This window comes from Myotis myotis, unplaced genomic scaffold (genome assembly GCF_014108235.1).
Source record: "Myotis myotis isolate mMyoMyo1 unplaced genomic scaffold, mMyoMyo1.p scaffold_m19_p_7, whole genome shotgun sequence".
In the NCBI taxonomy this organism is placed as follows: domain Eukaryota; kingdom Metazoa; phylum Chordata; class Mammalia; order Chiroptera; family Vespertilionidae; genus Myotis; species Myotis myotis.
In genome coordinates this window covers 22,423,948-22,451,001 of record NW_023416379.1, presented here as the reverse complement: position 1 = coordinate 22,451,001, position 27,054 = coordinate 22,423,948, and the positions used below count along the sequence as shown (strand labels likewise).

At 33.6% G+C, this 27,054-nt stretch overlaps 1 protein-coding gene across 3 annotated transcripts in view; it reads right to left on the bottom strand.

Annotated features, from left to right (window-relative positions):
- The window catches only part of EYA4 (EYA transcriptional coactivator and phosphatase 4), a 227,065-nt gene that overhangs the window by 30,229 nt on the left and 169,782 nt on the right, over positions 1–27,054 (bottom strand). For 2 of the 3 annotated variants that reach the window (XM_036318349.1, XM_036318351.1), the window contains exons 4-11: positions 26,730–26,854; positions 18,272–18,364; positions 13,810–13,876; positions 12,462–12,604; positions 12,181–12,324; positions 10,410–10,489; positions 7,557–7,740; positions 527–663 (exon numbers count right to left, since the gene is read on the bottom strand). In XM_036318349.1, the coding sequence (XP_036174242.1) occupies positions 527–663; positions 7,557–7,740; positions 10,410–10,489; positions 12,181–12,324; positions 12,462–12,604; positions 13,810–13,876; positions 18,272–18,364; positions 26,730–26,854 (973 nt within the window). The remainder of the gene's footprint in view (positions 1–526; positions 664–7,556; positions 7,741–10,409; positions 10,490–12,180; positions 12,325–12,461; positions 12,605–13,809; positions 13,877–18,271; positions 18,365–26,729; positions 26,855–27,054) is intronic. The other variant, XM_036318350.1, reaches the window with a different exon arrangement.

Below are 27,054 nucleotides of genomic sequence, written 5' to 3'. Positions count from 1 at the left end.
AATTACACCAGAAACAGTTATTTTTAAAATTTGTTTGTACCGCCGAAACCTGTTTGGCTCAGTGGATAGAGCGTCGGCCTGCGGACTCAAGGGTCCCAGGTTTGATTCCGGTCAAGGGCATGTACCTGGGTTGCGGGCACATCCCCAGTGGGAGGTGTGCAGGAGGCAGCTCATCGATGTTTCTAACTCTCTCTCTCTCTCCCTTCTTCTCTGTAAAAAATCAATAAAATATATTTAAAAAAAAAAATTTGTACCAACGTGGACCAAAAGATACAATTATCTCATACCTAGAATTTGTAACTCATTATCACTTTTAAGTTGTTGATTTTATAATTTGGCCATTACAATGGATGAAATCTCAAACTTTCAGCTGTGAAATGCCCACTACAAAATAGATCCACTCCCTTCATCATGATATATATCATATGTATTTAAAGTTTGAAGCGTTATGAAACTGTAAGTATAGAATATGTATTCAATAAAAATAAAACATCATATTACACTCTTTTAGGATGAGTCAGCATACCTCCAAGTCACTGTCGGGAGGTGGTGAAGGGTTATTTTTCCGGCCTCTTCCTCGGGACTTTGACCCAGAACTCCTACATGTTCTCTCATCGAGATCTTTAATGGGTGTGGAGGGGCTCTGCACGGTATCAAACTCTCCTAAAAATACATAAGTTACATCAAAAATAGCACTTCATTTTTAGATTAGGTATGAGTCTTCATTATTAATCATCTTAAACTCTTATTGAACAGAAATCTTAGGACAAGAGAGAGAGAGAAAGAGAGAAAGAGACTGATTGATTTATACTCCCAAACCCAAAATTCTAAAGGGACAAAAAAATCTGTCTGTAGGTCAGGCAAATCCCTCCCAAGTTTCAGGCTCTGTGATCTATTAGACCTGAACACCTTTTATACTCCATATGCCTTCAACTTCCAATTTCTACCCCCTCCTATATATTTATCTAAATTTAAATCTGTTCTCACCTCCTTACATCAGAGTTCAGAGGATGAAATGTCTTGTGGATCAATTCCATGCAAACTTGACTCTTCTACCCCACCTCTTAAGGAATCTCGCTCCATTAGTCAAACCCTCTCTCATCTTCCGTCCAACCTTTTCCTCTTCTGGGGTCATAGGCAAGTTTAAAAGTCCTTTCCTTTGACCTTACATTTCCATCTAGAAGCTATCTGTTTGCTATCTTATTTTTTAAAATGACACTTCTTAAAAGAAAAGTGCATACCAGTGCTGTCTGACAGAAATATAATGCGAACAACAAATGTAACCACATATATAATTTAAAATTTTCTGGAAGCCTCATTAAAAAACATAAAAAGAAACATGTAAAATTAACTTTATTTATGTATGGTAATTGACCTAATTTATCTAAAATATCCATTTCAACATGTAACCCATATAAAATTATCAATGACATGCTTTACATAATTTCTTTTTTTTTTGTATTAAAGTCCTGTGTATAGTTTACACTTACAGCGGACCTCAATCTGTACTGGCCAGAGGGCATGTGCTCAATAGCCGCATGTGGCCAGCAACTAAAGTGCTGGACAGCACATCTCTCTCCACTTCCTGACAGCCGATTTGTCATCAATTAGCTTCAGTTCACCAAAACTGTAAAACTACTCTGATGCAGAGTCCCAGTAATTACCTCATTGACAAATGCACTAGAGAGACTCAGATCTTACACTCTTGGATCTCCATGCTGGGTTTGGTCCTCTTACACAGCACCCCTCAGACCATTATTTGGCAGCTGACACCATGCCCTCTCCTAAGTCTAGAATATCTCTCACCTTCTCTTCCTAAGACACCTGGACTCCTTTTTTCTCTCTCATTCCTTGTATGTTGGTATTTACAAGTTCCATGCTTTGATCACTGTCCTTCTCATGCCACATCATCTGGGTGATCCATGATGTTAGTCACCCTCTGTGTGATGACTGTTAAAAAAATCTATACCCCCAACCAGGCTACATCCTAAGTTTCAGACTTTGTATCTGACTGATTTCTTCATGTCCCACAGATACCTTAAAATCTGGCATGTCTAAAGCTAATGGTGGAGCATCTTATGAGGTAGGAAGTACTGAGCAGTGGCAAATCTGTGTGTATATGGGGGGTTGAGGTGTGTTAAGATAAACAAATGGAGGCAACAGTGAGGCGCAGCAAAACCTCACAAGTAACAAGAGTCAGGTTTAAAATGCTACGACTGCAAGCATTTTACACAATCTCTCTGACTCTCAGGTTGTGTGTGTGTGTGTGTGTGTGTGTGTGTTATATTAAAGCATAATACTTTTTTTGAATTATTGAGATAGAGCTGGTTTACATTTAATTGGATTTCATTAATATGCACAAAGTAAAAACTTCTAGGAGAGTCTGATGGCAAACTATATTAAATTTAGGTTATGCAATTTTAAACATAAAGATGCTATAACTAGCATGCTTTACCATGAAATTAAAGTAAAATAATTTTGAGGACAGCTGAACAGTTTTTAATATAAATAATCAAATCTGAACAAACTACATAACACGTAGGTATTATTTTTTTCTGAGATGTTCTAAATAATAGTAAATTCTGCATAGCTAGCTTGTAGTCATTTGTAACAGTTATAACATCTTTGGGAAACATTGTGCATGTCAGGACAGCATCGAAAAGTATGTCTGTGCTCCAAATACCATTTGCTCTTAAAACATTGCTAGCACAGTTCATTGTGTGGACCTCTGCTATCAACTGTGTGAGAGTAGACAGCATAATAAAAAGTTTTAGTAATGAGGTTAAATATAGCCCTATCTTACAGTAAATAATGTTTTAGTTTATTTGCATAGGCATTAATTAGGCTTTAGGTATTTAAACACACACCAACTTCCAAAATATATCACAACATTTTTTTTTCTATGTTTAGTTGTTGTTTTTTAACAGAACTTTCCTAAGGCTACTATGTCCTGCAAGTCAAATGTTCTCTTTCAAATAAATTGTAGGTTATAATTAACCTTAATTTATTAAATAAGCTTATAATAATATTTTTGGGATGACGTTCCATACAACCTGTCTTTCTCTTCATTCTAGATCATTTTTCAGGTGTTAAATATCACAAGGCAGCTTTGTTCTTGCAACAGTACAAGGGCTGAAAGGACAAAAACTTGCAAAATCCCCAAGTCACTGTGATGTTATGGGTGGTTGATGGTTGACTGGATCCATAAAGAAGGAGTTTGGCAGAAACAACTCAGCTATTCCAATAAATTGGGAGCCAACAGCATGGGAATGAAAGGAGCAGGAGGGGCAGGGAAAGGAGTATTTATAAGAAGTGTTTGGGTTTCAATAAAAATGGGACTTGATACCACTGATTCCTTCCAAGTTACTGCAAGATCTTAAAGGGGCTCTAAAAATTTGGACACAATATGGACAGAAGTGTTCTGATAGCTTGCTTCTTTAAAGAACTAAGAGGAGCAGCTCCATATTTATTCAACCTTAAGTATTTTTTTCATGTGCTGTCTTTCCTTTTAAAATGTTTATTAAAATATGTTTGACTTTATTCACTGCTAATTATGTCTGTGACTGATTCACATTTGTAGCTTGGGGCAGTCATCTGTTCTTTCCTTAATGTGGCTAGAACTTCAATATATATGTACTAGTATATATGCTTTATTTATCATTCTGTTGATATACATTTGGATTATTCATAATTTTAGGCAACTATGAATAAAGCTGCTATAAACTTTCTTGTTCTTGTCTTTGTGGACTTAGCTCCCATTTCTCTAAGGTATATATACCTAGCAGTGGGACTGCTGGGTCAGAGGAAAGGCATATGTCCATGTTTAACAAGCTCTGATCACCTTTTTCCAAAGTGGTTGTATTAATTCACTCTCCTACTAGCAATGAGAATTCCAGTTGCTTGACATTCTTGCCAATACTTGATATTGCTAGTCTTTTGTTACATTAGTCATTGTGGGGGTATGGTGGTATCTTATTGTAGATTTAATTAGCATTTTCTTGATGAGAAATGATGTGAAACACTTTTTTGTATGCTAATTTCCCATTTGGTATCTTCTTTTTTGATATAACTGTTTACATCTTTTGCCCATTTTTAAAATTGGGTTCTCTTTTCCTTATTGATTTGTCAGCACTCTTTATTGTGAAACATTCTTTATCTATATCTGCATCTATGTCTATAGCTATATGATATAAACCTCACTTTGACTCCGTGAATCTGGTCTTTCATTATCCTCTTTTAATCTTGGGAAAACTGGAGACATGTGGGATTTAACTTACCAAGATGAAATAGTTTGTGTGAGGAATTGTGATATGATTCCAGAACTGCTGCCTTAACCACTAGGCTTATACTTCCTCCTCCAAACCACAATGGACACTCTTGATTACAAACCTATATCTGTTTTTACTAATCAAGAATTATACAGACTTTATACAATTTGTGAAAGTGAAAGCCAAGAAATTCATCAAAAGAACTAAACTGATGAACAAAAACAGATCCAGAGACAGAGAAGCATTGATCAGACTGTCAAACCTCAGAGGGAAGGTAGGGGAGGGTGGGGTTAAGGAGGAGAGATCAACCAAAGGATTTGTATGCATGCATATAAGCCTAACCAATGGACACAGACACCAGGAGGGTGAGGGCATGAGTAGGGGTGTGGGAGGGGGGCTATGGGGGGATAAGGACACATATGCAATACCTTAATCAATAAAGAAATTTTTAAAAAAGAAGTTTACAGTAAAAGAGCAGGTCCTGAAGAGGCCACAGCAGTATCTGGACTCCTATAGCAACCATCCAGGTGGAACTATTCTGACCTCTATAGCTTTTGAAGATGCTATCCTTTTTTCTGATAAAGGGTAAAACCAGGAACTTGAGCTCAGCTGGTCATTAAACATTTATTGACACTTTTTTTTTTTTTAAGGAGAAAGCTGTCAATTCCAGGGCCTCTGCCAAATAATTTCACTCAGGTAATTGCACTGGGGTACATTAATGCTGCAGGTATGGGAAATGCAGATTGGCAGAGGAGTTAAATGTGGTCAGTTCTTTCTACCTAAATCCTCTGGTTAGCTTCCACGAATTGAATTAGCACTTTGTTTCCTTCCTGTCCTTAAGTGAAATGCCATGAAGCTATGGAAAGTCTACTAAGTTCTGCCTAAGAAACTGGCTTCTTTTCAAAGAGCGAAGTGATCTTACTATATCCCTTACTTTTCTGAAGCACTTGTAAAATTTAATCAGCTAAATGTATTGTAATGCCTGCCAAGGGCTCAGAGTAAAGGATAATATTGTTACAAATGACTAATTATATATAATGTTAAAGATGATTAAAATATTTTTAAAAGGAGCTATAAAAATATCTCAAATTTTCATGTACTAATCAGTCATCACTTTCTGAATGCAAATCAAAATTATAATATACCTGATAATCTTTATGTTAAAAGCAAAGAGAGGTCTTTCTAAAGATAATGAACTAAAATATCTGTTCTTAATCAGCATAGTAATGTTTCTTTTAAATACACTGTCAAACTACCTAATAAGGTAAAGTAATAACTGAATGCTATTTGCAATTTCCAAATAACATCAGTCATTACCAACTACCTTAGGCATTTTCTTGGGCCAACACCATACATGATTGAATAATTATCCTTTAATCAGTACAGTAATGAATAACTGTACCTTCCATGCTTTAGGTTTTTAAATCCAACTTTATTTCATTAGGGTTTATCGCTAAATCAAAACAACCAGCTGTCTCTTATAGAACATGAAGTATGTTTCTCTTTTAAAAATGAGAGAAGTCAACAGAAAATGATTTATGAAAAATTGTGGGTTTAATTGCTAGGTCTCTGATTTAATTCCAAAATGCAGAGTTGGTTAATAGGAAATAATTTTCATACCGTTAAACTAAATAGCTCAAAGTTCATCAATAATAATAAAGAAAAATCTCATAGTTACAAACTAGTTTACTTTTTGTATGCATGCAAGATCTGAAAGACAAAATCAAACTTAAAGATCTTGACTAAAGTTCTGAGATCACAGAATACCTTAAAAATCCAGACTTGTGTATTGTTATGGTTTTGGTTGAGATAATAATATAGTTACAAGTAGAAATAATTTCTTCTTTAAATTAAACAGAAAATCTGATAAGATCTGAATATTATCTATCAAATCTAAAATCTTTACATAACCCAAGGCCACAAAATTTCCCCCAAGTCTTCTAGAAGTTTTATAGTTTTAGTTTTGACATGTACTTATTGTATATGGTATGAATTAAGAGTCAAGATTCTGGCGAATTTTATTGTTTGTCATTTTTGTGTGTTTTTTAAAATTTTGCTTATGCATGTCCAAGAAGAATGGGGTGGGGAGGAGTGAGAGATTGAGCAAAAATGAAAAAAAAAGATAATTCATGGACAACAGTGTCATGATTGCAGAAGCAGGGGATAGGTGGTGGTGGAAGAGTGCATAGAGGGGATTAATTGTGATGGAAAAAATAAAATAAAAAATTAAAAAGCCTCAAACAAACAAACAAAAAAAATACCTATTCATTCTCCAATTGCCTTTGCACTTTTGTCAAAACCCATTTTCCAGTGTACGTAAGTCAGTCTATATCTGGACTCTCTGTTCTATTCCATTGCTCCAAGTATGTGTCCTTTTGCCAATTCTTGATGACTATTCTTTATAATAAGTCTTGAAATCAGGCAATGTGAGCCCTCAAACTTTGCAAAATTATTTTGGCTATTCTAGTTTCTTTGTCTTTCCTTGTAATTTTAGAGTCACCTTGATCATTTCTCCAAAAATGATCAACTGGTAAACTGTAAGATTAGTATTTGGCTCCATTTGTTTTAGAGTCCATAGCTTTGAGTTGATTCCAATGGGCAGAGACAGTTTTGTGGGCACCTTCTGTAAAAATTCCTGCTGGAATTTTTATTGGGATTATGATGAATTTCTATTAAATTTAAACTTTTAACTTTTAATTAAATGTTAAACTTTTAACATTTAACTTTAAATGTTTCAGCTGGGTTAAATATGTGTCAGCAAATATAATTCCAATAAGAAAACAGATAAGCTTCAGACAACAAAAAATACAATGGATTTTAAATATGTGCTGACTAGGCAAAGATATTAGACAACTTAGCAATGATCCTAAAAACCTTAGGAAGGTAGGGAACATTCACTGATTGGAGGCACTGATGCCTCACGAAGGTGAAGGAACTATGCAGTCTCTCAAGCATAAAGGAAATATGGTCAGTTATATCCAAAGAAGATAATACTACAACTTTTCTATGTTGTCAAGACCGTCACAAAATAGTCTGGCAAAAGGCCCACTGACCTTTTTATATCCACTTATATTCACATACACACTGCCATTTAAGATTAAAATATAAATCTCCTAACTGCTCCACATGTAAAAGAAGTGTTTTCCAAATGCCAGAATGTCATCTTACGCAGTGGTACTAGCACAGATTAAACATCAGCATAATCATCTGGGAGCTTTCAGCCTTATTTCTGAAATGTCCATTTTCTCCACATTATTAGACACAGCAAAACATATGAAAGTATTTCACCTGGATGAAGATCTGTACCTGGTTGGCTAGTCAGTCCTGGGAGAGATTCCTGCAACTGATAGGTTGAGGTTGAGGATGATGTGCCATCAGCTGTGTTATTTGATGTCATATATGCTCCATACGTTGATGCGGAGTAATACTGTGCATACTGGTTTTGGCCAAAGGCTGTGTAGGATGGATAATCCTGAAACAGTAATTGAGATGTGTGTGTTTGAAATAGAAATTACTCTGGCTGGTTTGAAAAGGAAGCAATCACTATGGTAAACTGTAAGATTAGTATTTGGCTCCATTTGTTTTAGAGTCCACAGCTTTGAGTTGATTCCAATGGGCAGAGACAATCTTGTGGGCACCTTCTGTATACACATTGTCATGAATTACTTTGCTGGTTTTGCAAACCAGATCCAATACACACATTTTAATCTGACTAAAGGGTACATATGCTTCATTTTAGCCCCAAAATTACTTATCCAAGGATATATATCAACATGTCTTATGCAACTGAAGAGGCAAGAAGGAGATGGAGTCAGTTTATGTTCATAGCATCCGTTCTCATATATTGAACATCACCTGCAAGGGGGAGGTGTGGCTGCTCCTCCCAGCTTCCATGCACACCTCAGTCTGCATTATTGTGATTTTTATTCCCCTTCTTGGCTACCCTGTATAATTTTGATTTCTTGTCAGGAGATAAACAGTAAATAAAAGAAGATGAATAAAATATTTTCTTTCTCTCACAGGACACATGTCACCTGAGGCCTTGACTTGAAGATTTTAGTGAGGTTTTCAAACATTTATTTGCCTCATTTGTTACAGGAAAAAAAAAAAGAAAACATTGGATCAAATCCTCTGACCTACTTTCTATTTAAAAATTTTAAGAACCTTAAAGTAATCTTAATAATCCTTCAAAATTCTTTTACATATTAAGATCATGAACAAGGATTTGTCAGGTACTGTTCTGAAGCCTTAAATGGACTTAGTCATTTAACCCTCACAACCCCCTATGCAGTATTATCATTATTCACATTTTACTGTGAAGGGGACAGAGACACAGAATGCTTAAGGTTTTGCCCGAGGTCAGACAGCTAGCAAGTTTCAGAGCTGCAATTGGAGGCCAGAGAGCCTGACCTGCACCTGTGCCTTAAAGGAAGATGAATTTACTTATTGGAAAGGTCCAGACTACTAGCTTCCGGGGAAGACAATGTCTTTTTGTACTCAAACATATCTCCAAGATCTCTGCTTCTCTTTATTTCCTCTACTGCCACCCTGGTCCAAGCCACCTTTACTTGCTGTTGGAGCCAATGGACAGGTTTTCTAATTTGTCTCCTTTCTATTTTTGACTTTCTCCAAAGTCCCTGAAGCCAGAGTAATCTTTTCAAAACATAAATTACGTGATGCTCTTCTCCTGTTCAAAATCCTTTAATAGCTTCCCATTGGGATTGGAATACAACCTAAATGTCTTCCTATACAGCACAAGGCCCTACTTGCGCAGGCCCCTGTCCATCTGTGCAGATGTGTTTACCCACCGGACCCTCAGGTACAAACTAAACTCCAGACTGACACAGCAAGTTTATCAGCCCTGGGTGAGCTAGTACATCTGCTTTCTATGCCTGAAACACCCCTGCCCTCATTCTTCACCCAGCCCTTAGAAGACTTGGCCTAAATGTCAGTTCCATAGATAGGCCTTCCACAAAATCTCCCCTACTCCACTTAGATTTCTAATAATTTTTTTAATAGGACCCTGTTCTCTCCCCTCATGCTAATTGTATATTTACCTGTCTGTTCACTGGTTTATTGTCAACTTCTCTCAGTAGGCTGTAAGCTCCATGAGATAGGATCAGGTCCAATCCAACCCATCCCCACCTTCCTTTCCCTAGAATACCTCCCATTCCTAATACAGAATAAGTACTCAATAAGTATTTGCTTAAAAATTAAATTTGTACTCAGTCCATGGTCCAAAATACAGGCTACACTTTATATTGGAGCCACTGTATTTAAATATTCAGGTAGCATTGGATCTGTTTTATGATATAAATCTTTCCTCTCCTTTATGAATCTTTAATCCTCTTAAGTAGAACAGACTATTTCTTTCCCTTATGTTATCACGCTACCTAGTAAACTAAAAAGTAAAAATAAAAGTCAAAAGTTGCCCTAGCTGATCTGGCTCAGTTGATAGAGTATCAGCCTGTGGACTGAAGGGTCCCAGGTTTAATTCCCCATTAGGGCATGTGCTCAGGTTGTGGGCTCAATCCCAAGTAGGGGGCATGCAGGAGGCAGCTGATCAATGATTTACTCTCATCATTGATGTTCCCTTCTCTCTCACCCTCTTCCTTACTCTCTGAAATTAATAAAAATATGTTAAAAATAAATAAGTAAAACATAAAAGCCAAAAGTAGTCCAAAGGGAACTTTGTTTAGTAACAAATGTCACTTTGGTCTAAAAATGACAGCACAATCCAATTATTGATTACAGTTCAATCAATTAATATTAATAAACTGTTTTATCAAAAAAAATAAAGTTATATTTAGTATAATTTTGTTTAGTCTTAAACTAAATTATGTTTAGTTTATGATGATAGCAAAGTTTGCAATACATTTTGTAGTTCCATGCCAAATAATTAAGACAATCACAGCTTAAAGTGTAAAGGGCAAACCTTTAGTGAACAGGAAATCTAAAATATACAGAATTACCCATATCCCAAAAATTCTGGATAGCTAATTTTTATTTCCTCAAAATGTTATCTTAATTTTAAATTTAAAAAACTTATTCTGGGAGAATTTGCACTTATGTGGCAACCTGAAACTATTCTTCCCAAATCTGAAATAGACATAAAGAAGCAAGAATACAAAACTACTATACCTGTTGTGATCCACTGAAATTTGTTGAATTGGAAACTGAATTATTTGCATAAATAGTAGATGATGGTGCAAATCCAGAACCTACAAGTAAATAAAAAATGAATTCCTTAAGTATTTACTGTAAAATAAAAAATATTTCACTTTCAGATTCAATGATATATATATATATTTATATATATATTTATATATATACATATATATTTAATTTTGTTATTAAGACAGTGAAATTTGAAGTTGAGAGGTTTATAAGGAAAATGTGCTTGACTCTATACCTCTTGTGATAACAGGTATCATCTACAACAGTCTTAACAAGGACTGCAGCTAACCTTCAAGGGTTAAGTATCTAGAAGTACAGAATATTCAAAGAATAAAATATATTACACGCTGAGACTACTTCCAGATGAGTGGAACTCCATTCTACTGAATTTTCAAATGGTCATATAAACTTGCATTTGCATACAAAAATCACCCAAGTTAACTATCTGGATAGTGTTAGCTTAAGAGATTAACAATAGAACCCACTTAGACTTAATTGATGCTTGCCACCCCTGTATTTTCATTCTTGCGTTCTTTCCTTAGAACAAAAAGAGCTAGGAACTAGGGCTCAGACTCAATAGGACTTGTACTGTAATAATCTAAGGTTTGAGGGTCTTCTAAAATTTACTATTAGGTCAGAAATTTATTCAATGATTTTTAAAATTAAGGCAAACAGGTGAACTATCAATTTGCAGATTTATTTTTTAAATATGTTCTTTTGGAATGTACTTGCTAAGATGCAAAGGGAAAGACTACTGAGGTAGCTTATTATTTTACCAATGGGTTTGAATAATATGTAATTAACACAAATTGTCCTGACCTGGAATGCCCAATATGAACGTACTTGGGGAAATAAATGAAAATGTCTCTATGGTTTCTGCCACATATTTACTGAGTCTGTAGCATGTGAACAAAGGTATTTCTCCCTACATTCTAGGTAAAGAGAGACCTGCCATTTCAGCTAAAAAAGTCTAAGTAATCATTTCATTTTAGTCAGCTGACTCAAATGTCTATTCTAGTTGTTTCAAATATGTTAATATAACCCCAAATTTTTTACTTTAATAATATAGACAAAATGACAGCTAGGAATAAGCTTTTAATGTTTTTATTATGTGACTAAATTTTTTCTGCAATAACCACACAGTGATTAAAAAGAATTTTTAATTGGAGTAAAAAACAAGGGGAAAAATTAAACAATAAACATATAGGGAGGATTTTGGGTGGTGGTGGTATATTTAAATTATATAAATATTCCTATTAAGAAATGTAGTATTAATAGGGGAGAGGTATTTTAGGAATGAACAAAAAAATCCTCATTCAATGATAAATGGGACTTAGAAAGTACTAACTTAATTTTAAATAGACAAAAAACAGCATTATACCCTTAAAAATACTAACAAGAAAATGGTGGTTTTTGTCATGAATCTTTGAAATCACTTAAATAGATGCTAAACATGTGACTGCTGGCATGGTGACTTGCTCAGAGGTTGCTTTGCTTGGACCAAGTTTACTGCCAATTTGGCGCAACTTAAATTTAAGTATTTAAATTGAATATGGGTCATATATCTTGATGTATATTCAACTTTTTTCATCATGTTTCTTTTCTGATGAAATCGTGTGAGTAGAGGTAAAATGTTTAAAACCATCTTCATGACTATATAATTCTAGTCTGAAGCCAAGGAGTCTCATTCAAAGAATTTGTTCTCACATAACATATCTCCCATGTGTCTACTTACCTGGCATCTGGTAAGAATAAGGTGTCTGGCCTGGCTGTGGGGTGGAGAACCCTGGGCTGTAACTGAGGCACCCACTCTGTAACGGAGACTGAGTTTGTGGAAGTCCACTCTCTGTCTTGATGCCTGGCAACATCACACCCAAATCTGTTTGGAAAATGCATGTGCAAACCATTTAATTACTAAATGATCTTACTTCCAAGTGATATCTTATATTAGAATAGACAACCACTAGCAGGATTACCAGCTTATAACCAAAGGAGAAGAGAGAAGATGTGAAATACCGTAAGTGGGCAGGCTGTAGGGCTGTCCTGTCTGTGAGTAGGCTGTGTAGACCGCTGGCTGCTGCATTCCCGAATACTGAGTCTGGCCTGCATAGGCAGACATTGTTTGAGCTGCTGGTGTAGAAAGAATGTGTGGATAGGGCCTAAATATCAGAAAAATAGCATTACTGTGGCAACAAAGACTGCATATTAATTCAGACAGCTTAGATTCAGTGAAACCTCATAATAGCCAGGAAGTAATCCTTTTCTTTATCCATAGTATAATTTTCACAATATAGGAAAGGACATGAGTCTGAATGTCAGGAGCTCAGGCTCTGCTACAAACCAGGCTAGTGACCTTGGACAAATACTTTAAACTCTCTAAGTCTATACCTTCCTGGAAAATGAGAAATTTTGGTTTAGATATTAAATCTAAAGTCTTTCAGGCCTGTAATTCTTATTTATATCAAAAAAAGCAATCTAATTATAATATATATATGTATATATATATATATAAAATGGAGCACAGGCAAGTTAATTAATATGCTTGTGAATGTATTTCCAGTTACTGTGAGTGACCTAATGCAATGCAATGACTACAAAACTCATTAAAAGTGCTACTAAGAACTCTCTACCAAGAACTAAAATCTAAAAAAAAAAAAAGTAGGCAGCTAGTTTCTTGAAAATAAAAAGAATGCCATTCCCCTCATCATGCCACATTCTACAAAATGTTCCCAACTGGATACCCAACCCCCTACCTATTGTTAAAGACAGACACTCTAGCTGCTACAGAAAAGAACGCTTAAATGTGTATGAATCAGGGATCGTAAATCTTGACACATCTGGCTGACTGCAACCAAATTTACATATACAATCAATACAGTTAAACTTGAAATTTCTACCACTGCCCTCAATAAGTTGACTACATTATTTATAAAAACAGTACAGCATTTTCTTCAAAAATATATTTATTAAGACTTGAAATCCAATAAAAATATTGTAATGATGGAACAAATTATAAAGTGATGTTTGAATAAAATGTAATGTTTTAGATTTGCTTTAAACTCATTAGCATTTTAGGGTTTTCATTTAAAAAATCAGTGTGCTCTGTTTTGATCTTGATGCTTTCCTCAAGGTATATCAATATCCAGGATTAAGGGAACTGTCCAAATAAAAATGAGTATATCTCTATTTCTAGATTTATACAGGATATGTATCTGTCCAACTAATCTACCAGAGTATCTATCTATAACACATTTAAATACAGAAATGTATCCCAATTTAAAGTTATATTGTGTGACTACAGATTAATAAAGGTAATCCTGAAAAATTATTCTAACAAATCTGAAAGAATCTACTGACCACTTACTTGGAAGGATAGAGCTGTGGGGAATATTGATGTGCTGATCTGGGACTGTAGCCACTACTTGTTATTACTGTAAGACACACACAAAAGTGCAAAAAGGTTGCTTCATAAGTATATTTCACTAGAGTATACAAAACCAATTTAAAGACATTATCACATTAAAGATATGTATCTAAAAATTCATGACTTTCAAAAATATGAATTCATTTTCTAAACAGAAACAGATACCTATTTTATTCTAACTGAACTGCTTCAACTTTGTTCTAAGAGCATGAAATGAATTCTTAAAAATCATTCACCTCCATCATTCTTTCAGTTTCTCAAATCAGTAGCATGCTTTTATGTATTAATATGCTATGGATAAATATATTCAATTACAGGTGATTATTCTTTCGTGATATAAAGGTAAATTTTTTTTCATTTGCAAACTTTATGTTTTAAATTCCAAATATGATGCCAATACATTACCCTTCCTCCATATTTATTTTAATATAATTATAATAAAAATTAAGAAAAATGTGACAGTCCACCCTTGATTTTCAAATTGTCAAATGATACCATATTCTATTTTCTTTCTTTTACCAATCAGATGAGTAATTTAAAAATACAGTCCAAACTATTCTAGTAATAATTGCACTATACACAGAACGCCTGGGTGATGATGCAACACAAAAAAACACACACACCATAATTGCAAAACGCAGTAGCAACCTTATTTACAAAAATATTTTGACCTATCAGAGATAGAACTTTTTTGAGAAGAACATAAAGGTGAAAGCCAGGTCCTGTTAATATTTCACCTAAACATGCAGCCTCAAACTGGAATATGTCCAAAAGTTTGGAAGTTTCTCTTTCCTTTAACCATCTGCTTGACTAAGACGGATGTATTGCAAATATATGGGCTCTACCGTGTTGAGGAAGTCCCTTCAGAGCCAATCCATACTGGGCAAGCACACAGAGTGTCTTTATTAGGCCATCTGCTGTTCATTCACCTTTCAAAAAGATTAAAGTTGTACACAACGCAGCACTGGAATCAGTTTAGTCTAATCAATCATAGTTATACTTCAAAGTACTATGTCCTTCCTAAGTTGTTCATAATAATTCTAGAGCTAAACTTTTAGAATTGTAAAAGTGACAAATAGGTTTAGGTTGCTAACTATTTCATGAAACATGAGATTTTTCTATATCAAAATGCTAGTAAGTGCCCTTGTGATCTGCTACTTCATAAACAGGTAAAATTTAATGTATTTAAAATGCTATTTGGCCTGTGAACTCTGAGGATGAAAGTCTATTATAGTTTTCATAGCAACAGTACAGAAAGTATGTTTTCAAGAATATTATGAATCAATTTTGAAAATCATTCATTATGACTGGGGTGTTATGTTGTAAATATTTTCAGCAACCATTATTTAAGTGTACTTACTATATATACTTAAAAATACATTGACTAATGAACCATTAATTTTTTACTTATTTACTAAAAACTTAAAGAATGTTTAAAACTTTCAAATGAGAACAGACGTTTTTTTACTACACTATGGGCACTAACCGTTCATTACATAATATTAATAGTGTTATTCCACAGGAAATTCAGTCTGATTCATTAATAGTGAATACTGTTTATCAAAAATATAGTTGAATGAGGCTTAATTCCAGGATTTTTGTTTCTTATTTATAAAATTTTACTTGGGCACACTCCAAACTTAGACAATACTAATCAGTTGATTTCATGATTGTGAAACACAAAGCTTTTCCAAAGAGACATCAAATACTGAAAAGAAACATTCTCTGAAGAAGCTTTTATTAAATAAGCCAAGGAGCAGAATTATTTCAGAAAAATCCATATGAGTGAATACAAGTCTGAATATATATGTTCCTTTCTCCCTCTAACGAATGAATCTAGAAATCATTAGCATTATGCACTCAAAACAGTATAAAGGGTCAATTAAAATTTCATATTAATGTCTATATGTTCATTTTCTAAATATAACATAAGATCTTTGTTTCAGTAAACTAGGATGTTCGCAAAAAATGTGGAGAGTTTATGCTTCTTAACTAAAATGTCTACATTTCATTCTAACATAAGTCTCCACGTAACTGATAACAACAATAAAATTTAACTAAAGTGAAGTTGAGCTTATGTTGAACAAAGTAAAGACAGTTGCTACCCAGGCAGCCTAATCTTCAGTATGATTTCTGGAGAACCATGGAGACCTTCCCCATTGCCATTCAATTAATCTAGAGATATTACCCAAAGCTCTATACTCATTATACTCCATCATTTCTGCCTATAACAGTAAGGAAAACTGCTTGCCTTAAAAGTTTCCTTAAAACTAATTTAAAAAAATTATAAAGAATATTATCAGGTTCTCAGAGTATGATGTCAAGCAATTTTAATGTTTTATTCTTATGATCATGGAACCTTAGCTCAGTGACTGTCAACAGGGTGAGAGGTAGGGGATGAGGTTGGGGGTGGAGTAGAAATTTTGCTTGCTAGGGGACATTAAAAATGTCTGGAGCCATTTTGGGTTGCCATAAGTGCAGGGTGCTACTGTTATTTTGTATAGATGATAGAGATGCTGCTAAACATCTTGCAATGCAGAGGACAACTACCTCACAATGGTAAATAAGTCCTATGATAGTGCTGCTTTTGAGGATTGCTGACCTAAGTCATTGTTGTCCTAAAGAACTTGGTCCATGGTGTTAGAATTGTTCTATACCTGAGTTATCCAGTATGAAAGCCACTAGAAAAACCACATACATCTATTAAACACTTGAAATGTGACTAGTGTAACTACATGGATTTTTAAATTTTGTACCAAATATTAGTCAATTTAGACTTAAATAGCCACATATGGTTAGTGGCCACTTTATTGGACAGCACAATCCTAGATAATTCTTAAAAGAAAATGAAGAAACTTTGTAAAAAATAATGTGTGTGTGTGTGTGTGTGTGTGTGTGTGTGTGTGTGTATGTGTGAATTTCAGATAGGATGACTCTTCCCAGTTATTTTTTTCCTCATGTTTATATTTTCCTATCAGTATCACACAAAGACTCCTGAATAGCTCAGAATACTGTTCTAGACTATTTATAGCAGAGACTATCTGTGCAGTTTTGATAGTCTGGCCTTAACCACCGTTAACTTCTCAGTGCCTTAGTATTCTTACCATAGATCTCTAAAATTCCTTCTGGAGCTAACATTCTGTAATTTTGTCATTTAGCTTTCAGTTAGCTTGTGATATGCTATTTAAGTATGTCATCAGTTACTTATAATTCCATTATTTTCCTTAAAAATATGTTCATATGCATTTACTTTGTAGAAAGTTTACAAGGGTTATAATGAGTAATAAAGAATGCTAGAGTTAGTTGATATCTATTTAGCTCCTGGGAGGCAAGTGAATTGCTAGAAAAAAATATAGATTAATACATATGAATCTTTATGTATTATTTCTTTCTGTTTGGAGCACTACTATTTATGTGAATACATGATAAGCACTCCCAATAGTGTGAACTCAGGAAATGGGATCATCTTTATCTTTAAAAATCAAATATATGCTATAATGACATTATCCTCAAGGATATACCTCAACTCTTTACATGAAGCTTACCCACATGAAACCCTTGTCCATGAGAACATGGAAAAATGTAAAATAAAATAGAATAACAGAACTAAGATTTAATTACCACAAATACTTTTCCAGGTTTAATGTTCATCTTTCTGCTATACACATTCCTCCTCACATTAAAAAAAAAAAAAAAAAAAAAAAGAATCCTTTCACCAGATAATAAACCAAACAAAATATTGTAACTTTAAGTCAACTTAATGCGTGTCCTCTGTGCCCACCTGGGAGTTATCAGGTATTGGTATTTAAAAGGATTGATGTTTAAAGACACGCCATTGTTCTCTTTGAAGCATTTGAGTGAAAGTAGTGCTCTCAGAGGCTGGTTCTAATGCAACCCGCATGTGCTCTCCTGCAGCCCATTAACCTTTAATACTTGTCACTCAGCTGCTTGCATGGGAGGATTTTTTTTAAACACAGAGAGGAAACAAGGTTATTTAGAAGGAATCAAATGGATAGTTTTACATCTCAAATGTTGGAGAAAAGGCAGTTTTTATGTCATTTGAATGGGCAAGTTGACGGGATAAAGCCAACTATTACAACCTAATTATTAAATTAAACACTGTATAAAATAATTATGAAGGAAGCCAGCTCTGCTTATTTCTGATAAGAAAGTCAAGGGGGATTGTTTTGGTGCCAACTAAAAAAAAATCTAGCAAGATGATTCCAAATATAATTTCTAAAAATGCATAGTTTTATGACAATCAGTTCTCAAAAAAGTTAATTTATTGCTAAATGTATAGAAACCTATGTTCTAACAGCTTTGCTGTTTATGCTGCTCATTCACTAGGAGAACTGTGTGTACCCCGATGTGTACGTAACAACACACGAGCTTAAGGCTTTACCTGACCCAGTAAAAGTGTCAAGCGCTCCATCTCCAGTCGTGGTTGTGGTTTCACTGCTGTTCAAAGGCTCTGTTTTGACTGCAAGGAGAGACACTATGTAGAAGAATAAGTACATGTGAGTTTTATTTCTAAATTGGTATCAAAGATGCTGACTGTTCTACTAGTGGTTTTTCTAGCTACCATGAGCATGCAAGAGAGAACTTGAGAAGTCGATGAGGAGAGTTTTGTTAATTTAGCTTCTAAATGGACATGCATTTGGAGAGAACTTAATCGAAAATTCCTCTGGCCAAGCCAGTTATCTTGAATCTGGCTTTTCAGGGCAGTCCACCTTATGAAGTTGAAACAGCAGTATACATATTTGCATTTTTAACTCACCTAAAGCACACTCTGATATTATAGTCAAAAGACATAAAAAAGGAACCATTGGTCAGTCTTCAGAACATTTAATATAAAACATAACAATGAGATGTACTAGCTTATATTTTATTCTCCTCAAGAAGATTTAAAAAAATGATTGCATAAGAGTACAATGGAGGCATACTGAAATACAGAAACCATGAGCATATTCAGGTGATGGGTGAAAAATGAGGCACTCAATAAAATTTTTGCTCTTAGAAAAAACTAAAGAGTTATACATAAGATGTTGAGCTTTTTATTTTAATGACATAATGATTTTTTAATGAATTATAGAGAGAAGCATAGAATAAGATGATTTCTACAGCAATAAGTGTATCTTTTGAAAAGTCTTTAATATGTTATTTCTTCTTTGAGGTGGTATATTTTGGCAAAATCCTCACTTGGCAATGATGTAGCCTGGCACACATAATTGTCATTATTAGATGTGAGTCGGGGGAGGGAGGCAGTGGAAAAGCCTCTACTTATTTTGTCACACCATATTTTCCCTTTGTGGGCAGAGCTCTGTTACATATATCACAGCAGCAAGGGAATAAACTAAATTATTTTCTACTTAACACCTCTTATGTTTCCTGGAATGATACGGTTAAATAACTTAGAAGCAAGCTGAAGAAGAAAGCTGAAGACTAGCCAACCATGAACAAATATGACAAAAAGTATAGTGGGTCAGAAAATACCCACCAACCAAAGAAGTCAGTTAGGTTATGCTGTTAGAAAAGCAATTAATTAGTGGAGAAACATGCAGTCATGATGATGCTCTCTTTCCACAGGAACAGAACTAACTGGACCCTCCCTTAGCGAGCTCTGAGGTAAATTTACTATCCATGTTTCAATAATGTCCTGAAGATTTGCTGGAAGATTCTAAGAGGTTGGAAAGAGGGAGTAAAGAAAGTTGGCCTACTTCTCCTAGCAAAAGGGAAATTTAAGGTCCACCTCTTTTTCAATAGCAACAATAATCTGAGGAGTAGTATCTCATTATTTGTATAATGATAAGTAATATATGGTGGTTACTACTTTTTAGTAGTAACTTGGATGGTAGTCCCTATTATGCTTATAGCTGATCACTAATTAAATTTACCACCACAAAATTATTTGCTACTACATAATTGTTTATTGAGAGCTTATTATGTGCTAGATTATTTATATTTAGCTATTCCTTAAAACAACCTTGATCAATGCAAACCACTATATCAAATGTATACAGGAGGAAACTAATGTTTGGGTGGGCTGAGGGGCCTAGTCCATCGCAGGTGATATCAAGCTAAGATCCAAACGCAGGTCTTTAGCGCCAAATCCGTGATCTTTCCACCATAACAGGCTAGCTTCAGGTATGAAAATGGTTTACATTCATGACAGTGACTCTTCGTGGTGGCTCAGAAAGTAGTAAGAGTGGGCTATTTTTTAGATGGAGCAATTAGGCACACTTTGGTAATAAAAATGAAAGCTCCAAAGTGTGGGAATAGGCTAATACAGTATGCTTTCCATTTCTTCCTCATGAAATATTTTAAACAACAACAAGAAGTAGCAAGTTTGAAGGCCGATAACAACACACACTTAAAAGGTACTTAGTACATTCCAGGTGCTCTTGCTGTGCTTTATAGATATTAACTCCTTTACTCCCCATGACAATCATAAAAGGTAGGTGATACTATCATCTTCATTTCTCAGATGAGGGAACAAAGAGGTTAAATAGCTTGTCTATAGTCACAGAGCTAGTGAGTGCTAGAATTTGAGACCAGGGTAGTACAGTTTCAGAATCCAAACTCTCAACCATACTGCCTTTGCAGGCTGCACTAATTAACCAAGAATTCCTTTAATCTGTATCCATATAAAGATGTTTCAGAATGTGATCTAGATGGCCCTTTGTGATGCAATGTCCATATTTATGATAAAAACACAGTCCAAAGCCTTAAAAACTAAGACAAGAGAAAATTTCTTGGAACTTACAAATTCAAAGTGTGGCCAAATTCCTACTTAAACATATCTAAGTCTATGAACACTATTTGTAAAGTATACTTATTAATGTTTAACAGTAAGTCATTATTTTGATTTCAAAAGCAGCAATTATATTTTGATGTCATAGGTTAATTAATGAGTTCTGCAGTTTTCTACATGCTCAAAATAAGGGTCTGTTTCCATAAAAGTAAAATGAAAAAAACTATATATGGTACTTTGCACAGAAGAAATACTTGAATTGTCTGGTCCTCCTGACCATGAATTATCCACTTGCGATTTGTTTTTAATAGAACCAAATAGTTTTTTAAAAGGGTCAAATTAATTTTAATGTATTGAAATGACTGAATTTTCACCTTTAAAATAATCTACAGATTTAATTAAGATTGTATGTGATTATTAAGATTATTAAGATTATTACCTACAATTAAGATTGTAGGTGTTAGCTATGTCTACTAAACCATTGATTTCCTCTCTTCACATCCCAATCTACATCCATATTCTCATACACATACTAGTATTTTCAAATTAAATCTTGTTCCTGCAGTTTATCTTAGAACTCAAGTACAGCATTGATGTGTATATTTTTTGGAGAAAGTCTGGTTTATTATCATAACATCATTCACGTTCATTTGTTGCAGTAGCACACTTAATCCTTACAAAAGCCGACCCAGCAATTTACATTTTATATTTCATCTTCAGAAATATGCATTTAAGTGTCCACATAAAAGAGTGTATATCTATATATATAATTCCAAATACACTTCTTGCTGAATCACAAAATTAAACATAGCAACTTTTGACCTTTTAGGTTCTACAAAGAATTTCAGGAGGATTTAGATCAGGAGGGATACAATTCATACCACTGCAGGGTAACAATAAGTATTGCCTGCCAGTTTTAATAATTGCTACAGCCTATGGTTTATGTTTGTCTAAGCCAATATAGTCATTCAAAAACCTATGAGTTCCAAATAGCTTTCGTTCCTAAGTATCCTTAAAGTATTAAATTTTGTAAAATAATTTGATGAAGCAAATGGCTCTCATTCCAAAAAGCAAATGTAAAAAGGGCTCGACTGCACATGTATATAACATTCAGAAATAAATTATTTACATGTGATTCACTCATTGATATATTAAATATTTTGGAAGATTCTTTTCCATGTTATGCAGATTCTAAATACCCGGGTGAGCAAAAGTAGGTTGATGATAATAATAATAATAAATAATACATTAATTAATTAATTAATTATAATACAAAAATAAACTCTTTCACGAACTCACAACTGTAAACCCACTTTTGCTCAACCCTTTATAGAAAATACCATAAATCTGATCTCAATGTCTGATTTTGGTTCCCCCAAATTGCTTTGAAGTATTTTCTTAATCTCCATGTAGAATAAAATATTCCCTTCCTCTACTGTGCACCCACCTTGAACACATTATTCATTCATTATTTTCTTGTCTCTTTTCCTCTGTTAGATTTTGGTCCCTTGATGGCCAGTATTGTGTTCTATAGGCCCCATTGGGTTTCCATTTTCTAGCACAGAGCCTGGCATATAATAGAAACTTGCCACATTTTACTAGTAATTGAGAAAGTAAAAATTCACTTTTAGACCCTATCCTAAGTACTCCCAATAGATCTAAGTATTTTTGTATACAATGTATGGCTTATCATAAATCTGAATCTTGTAAATTAGGATCTTTCCTGTATCTGGAAGTAACTTTCATATACTTGGCATGCATTTACATTCATGAATGTGTATGTACATGAAGTATGTAGACTACACCTATAGCATATATATCTATATCAGGGATGGGCAAACTATAACACATGTTACAAATCTGCTCTGTGGCCTATTTTTAAATGGTCTATGAGCTAAGAATGACTTTTAAATTTTTAAATAGTTGAAAATATCAAAAGAATAATATTTTGTGATGTGAAAATTTTAAGAAATTCAAATTTATCAAGTTTTATTTGAACACAGCCAAGCTCAATCACTTACATATTATCTATGGCTGCTTTTGTGTAACAAAAGTTAAGTTGAGTAATTACAACAGAGACCATATGGCCTGAAAAGCCTAAAATATTTACTATCTGACCCTTTACAGAAAGTTTGCTGATCCCTGATCTATATGCTAAAGTATGATTGCATTTATTCTATTTTTATTACTAGTTCTATATTTTAACAATTTTATAAGTGACATTTGAAAGGAAAATCTAAGTACCAATATAAATCTGCAGATGTAATTAGGATTAAGGTGATAAAACATTTTAAATTAAAGTAATAGTGTAATATATTGAAACAGCACCAATGTAATATGGTAGGTTAAGGTAATACTGTCAACTCATTCATATTAATATAAAATATATAATTAAATTTATCTTTTTGAAAATCTCAAAATGAATGGAAAGTTCTTGAAAACACCCAAAATTAGCTTTTTCCTTTTTTATTATAATAATTTTATGCAATGATACAATACCAACAATAAAACCCAGGATTAAAAATAAAATAATTTACTGTCAATGAGAGAGACTATGCACCAAATGCTTAGTTTGTATTATAAACACCCAACATAAAAAGTCATTAAATGTCATTAAAAATTTCGTATCAATATGCCACCAAGACTATGTCATTAATAATCAAAGTATAATCTCACTAAAGATTTGCCTTCTGTGGTCAATTTACATATTGTAAATTCAGAAGAATTTCTTAGCTGACCAAACATTGGAGGATATTTTAACATAATGCATGTTTTATTTTCCTTAAGAATTTGTTGCCAGCCCAGCTGGCATGGCTCAGTGGTTGAACATCGACCTATAAACCAGAAGGTCTTGGTTCAATTCCCAGTCAGAGCATATGCCCCAGTTGCAGGCTTGATCCCAGTGTGGGGAGTGCAGGAGGCAGCCAATCAATGATTCTCCCTCATCATTGATGCTTCTATCTCTCTTTCCCTCTTCCTCTCCCTTCCTCTTTGAAGTCAATACAAATATATTAAAAAAAAGAATTTTCTGGCCAATTATTATTAAATTATTAATGAAAGAAGGACATATTCTGGCATTTATTACCAAGCAACTTACATACATATCTCATTTAGGACAAAAAGTCTTGCCAGGGAAGTGTTATTAACTTTCTTTTATAGAAAAGAATTAAAGCTCAGAAATGTTCAGTAACTTGTCCAAGGTGACACACTCATAAGTATAGTGACAAGATTCAAATCATATCCTTCTGACACACAAGACCTTGTTCTTCCCAAATGGCCACATGACACTTAATATTAACAATAAGAACAAGAAAACTTGAAGTGTAACACTCAGAAAAATGTTTCCAGTTAAGATCAGCCATGAATTACTAAATATTATATAATATATATGTATATATATATATATACACATATATATATACTATTGTAAAGTTGCCTGTGTTATATTAATACTACTTTAGAACAGAACATCAGCCAATGATCTAGAAATATTTTAAATCTTAAATGTTTTAAAAGTGATCAAATTTGGAATATTTTGTAACATGAAATTAATATAAAATTAAATTTCAGAATCCATAAATAAAGTTTCATTGGAACCTAGTCACACTAATTCATCTATATATTGTCCATGGCTGTTCTGGGGCTATGATGGCATTACTAAGTAGTGGAGACAGAGGCAGTATGACCTACAAAGCCTGAAATATTTACTATCTTATTCTTTATGAATAAAGACCCATGAAGAGAAACTAATTCTGGCAATATATTTTTAACTATGAAAAGTATATTTTAAGTATGAAATTGAAAGAAAAAATTGAAATGAAAATTATAAATATATAAGTAATGGGCATAATGGAGTATTCTTCATAATATAATATAATCGAAATATGGCAAGTCTGTGCCTAGTCTAACTGCTTGCTTGTAATGCACATTTGTGATAGGTAGTGAGTTCTGTTTAATCTTGTGTTGGGTGGTTCTAACATAGTGCTATGGAATTATATTTATTTTTAAATTTTGATAGTATATTAACTTTTGATTTAGGATAAAGGTTTGTTTATACTTTAATATATATTACATATATGAATGTAGTAAATGTCTATAGTTCAAAATATTTTCAAAGACAATATTAGTTTACAATTTTAAATATATAGCTTTTATCACTGATGGTTTTTTAAATAATGGAATTTTAACTGATTGTTAATGTTACTTTAATTGGAATATTTAATAAAGTCTCTAAAATAGCAAATATCTTCTGCCATGCTAAAAAGTCAACATAAATTATAAAAATGTATAGGTTATAAAGATAAACAAGTTTGTATGTACACTCAATCTGTTTCAAATTCTCTGATTGACATGAATGTGGTGCTCAATTATCCATTTAATAAATTGACATGTAGTTAGAAAAACAACTGATGCACCATTTTTGTAAAATTATGAAAAAAATCTAAGAATACTGCTGGTAATAAGAATTTGAGATGAGAATACTAGTTGATATGAAAAATATAGCCAACTGTTACCAATAAACAACTAAAAGGCATGATCATTTCCCTTTTCCTTTACAAGTACTGGACACAGAAAAAAAGGTGCAAACACAGAAATAGCAACAGAAAGCAAACCAGAAGGGCAAATCCACACACCCAAGCACATGCAGTGTACCATCATCTCTCATACTTGTTGCGGAAGAGGGGGTGTTGCAACTCAGCAACCAGTCCGCAGTGTTTAAAACAGTCATGTTGTCCCCTGAGAACAGGAACAGTATAAGGGTTCATTGTCTGAGTGCCTGCTCAGTGTACACGAATAGTTTCCAATGCTTGCACTGGTTTCTGACCTTTTCGCCAAAAATTATAACTGCCATGGTATGACTTTTACATTTTAGTTGATCAGGTCTGTTTTAGTTCCGTTAAATATATACACATGATGATTAGTGAACTCCAAGGTCTGCTTCCAGAATGCATAGTTTTTAAAAAATATTATTATTTGGACCAAGGTAAGGTTTAAATATTAATGTTTTTACTTCAGAAGTCATCACTAAAGAATCTCATAAATTTGCAATCCTATAATTAATTAGCCAAAACTACAGATGCATGTTTAGAGACAAATAAACATTATAAACAAGAAAAATGTTAATTTACAAAGGGTTTGGTATAAAACATTATTAAATACAGGCAAATTGCAATGCACATAACTTTACAAAGAAGATTTTAGGTTGCGCAGTTCTTCTCAAATAAGTGAAAAGAGGTGTATCAATTTCATAAATATTTATTGAAAATTTTAAAGAAAATATGATGTGGCAAATGCTGATATCTAATAATATGAAGTTTATAAGTTAAAACAAATTTCATGTAATTTCTCACTTACTGAATAAAATAACTAGATCTATAAAACTTGAAAATAATTGATTTAAAATGAAACATATGTATAGAGATGTAGTCTATATATTGTGATGCAAAAATAAGATTATATTTTCTGGAAAGTTGAATGCATTTTATAAAAACAATATGGCAGGATATATGAAATAACTGTTATTGTTGCCATATGCTGTGTGTTAATTATGGGTTAATCAAATGAGAAGATACCTGGAAAAAAATATTAAATTCATATTTTTAAATACATGTTAGGTATTGTTCTCTTTGTAAAGAAAATTGCAGCAGATATACTTTTTCTATTTCCAAATTTACTTTTAAGGAAAACAACATTTTAAGAAAAAAATTTTGGTAGATCTTCTCTCTCTTATAATTCAAAATAAAATTATAAAATAGTACAATTTCTTTTCTTCTTCATCTTCTTTTTTCGTAAGAACCTTTTGGCCACATTTTCCACATTTTAGAAAATATTTACAAGGGCAAATGCAAAAAAGAAGCTTCACTAAAGCCTTCAATGTTGCCCAGGGCTGTCTGGATGTTTCTGAATGTTTCCAGTTTTAGAGGAGAAACAAAAATTTCAAGTAAATGAACAATAAATAATCCATTAGCTATATATTCCTTGCATATTATGCTGATTGTGTTCTTGCTAATGAGATATTTCTTTAATAGCAGACCCTAACATATGAAATTGCAGCAAACATTAAAATGTGAAAATGTGCTTTTGGGTGTCTTTAAGGTTGTACACTTACCTCCTGTCCCATTTGTGGTGACGGATGTGCTACTGAGATTCGCTTTCTCCAGTTTGGAGCTACCAGGGGCATCACCACCTCCGACAAGAGGATGAGGACTTGCTAGGTCCTGCATTTCCATAGACCTATTAGAGCAGGAAGCAAGAGAGCAAAAGTTGAAATCTCAGCAATTATTTACTTTTAAAAAATATGTTTCTATTGATTTCAGAAAAGAAGGGAGAGGGAGGGAGAGAGAGAGAGAAACATCAATGATGAGAGCTAATCATAGATCAGCAGATTTCTCAGCAGGAACTTTACAGGCCCTAGGAGTGGCAGGGTATATTTC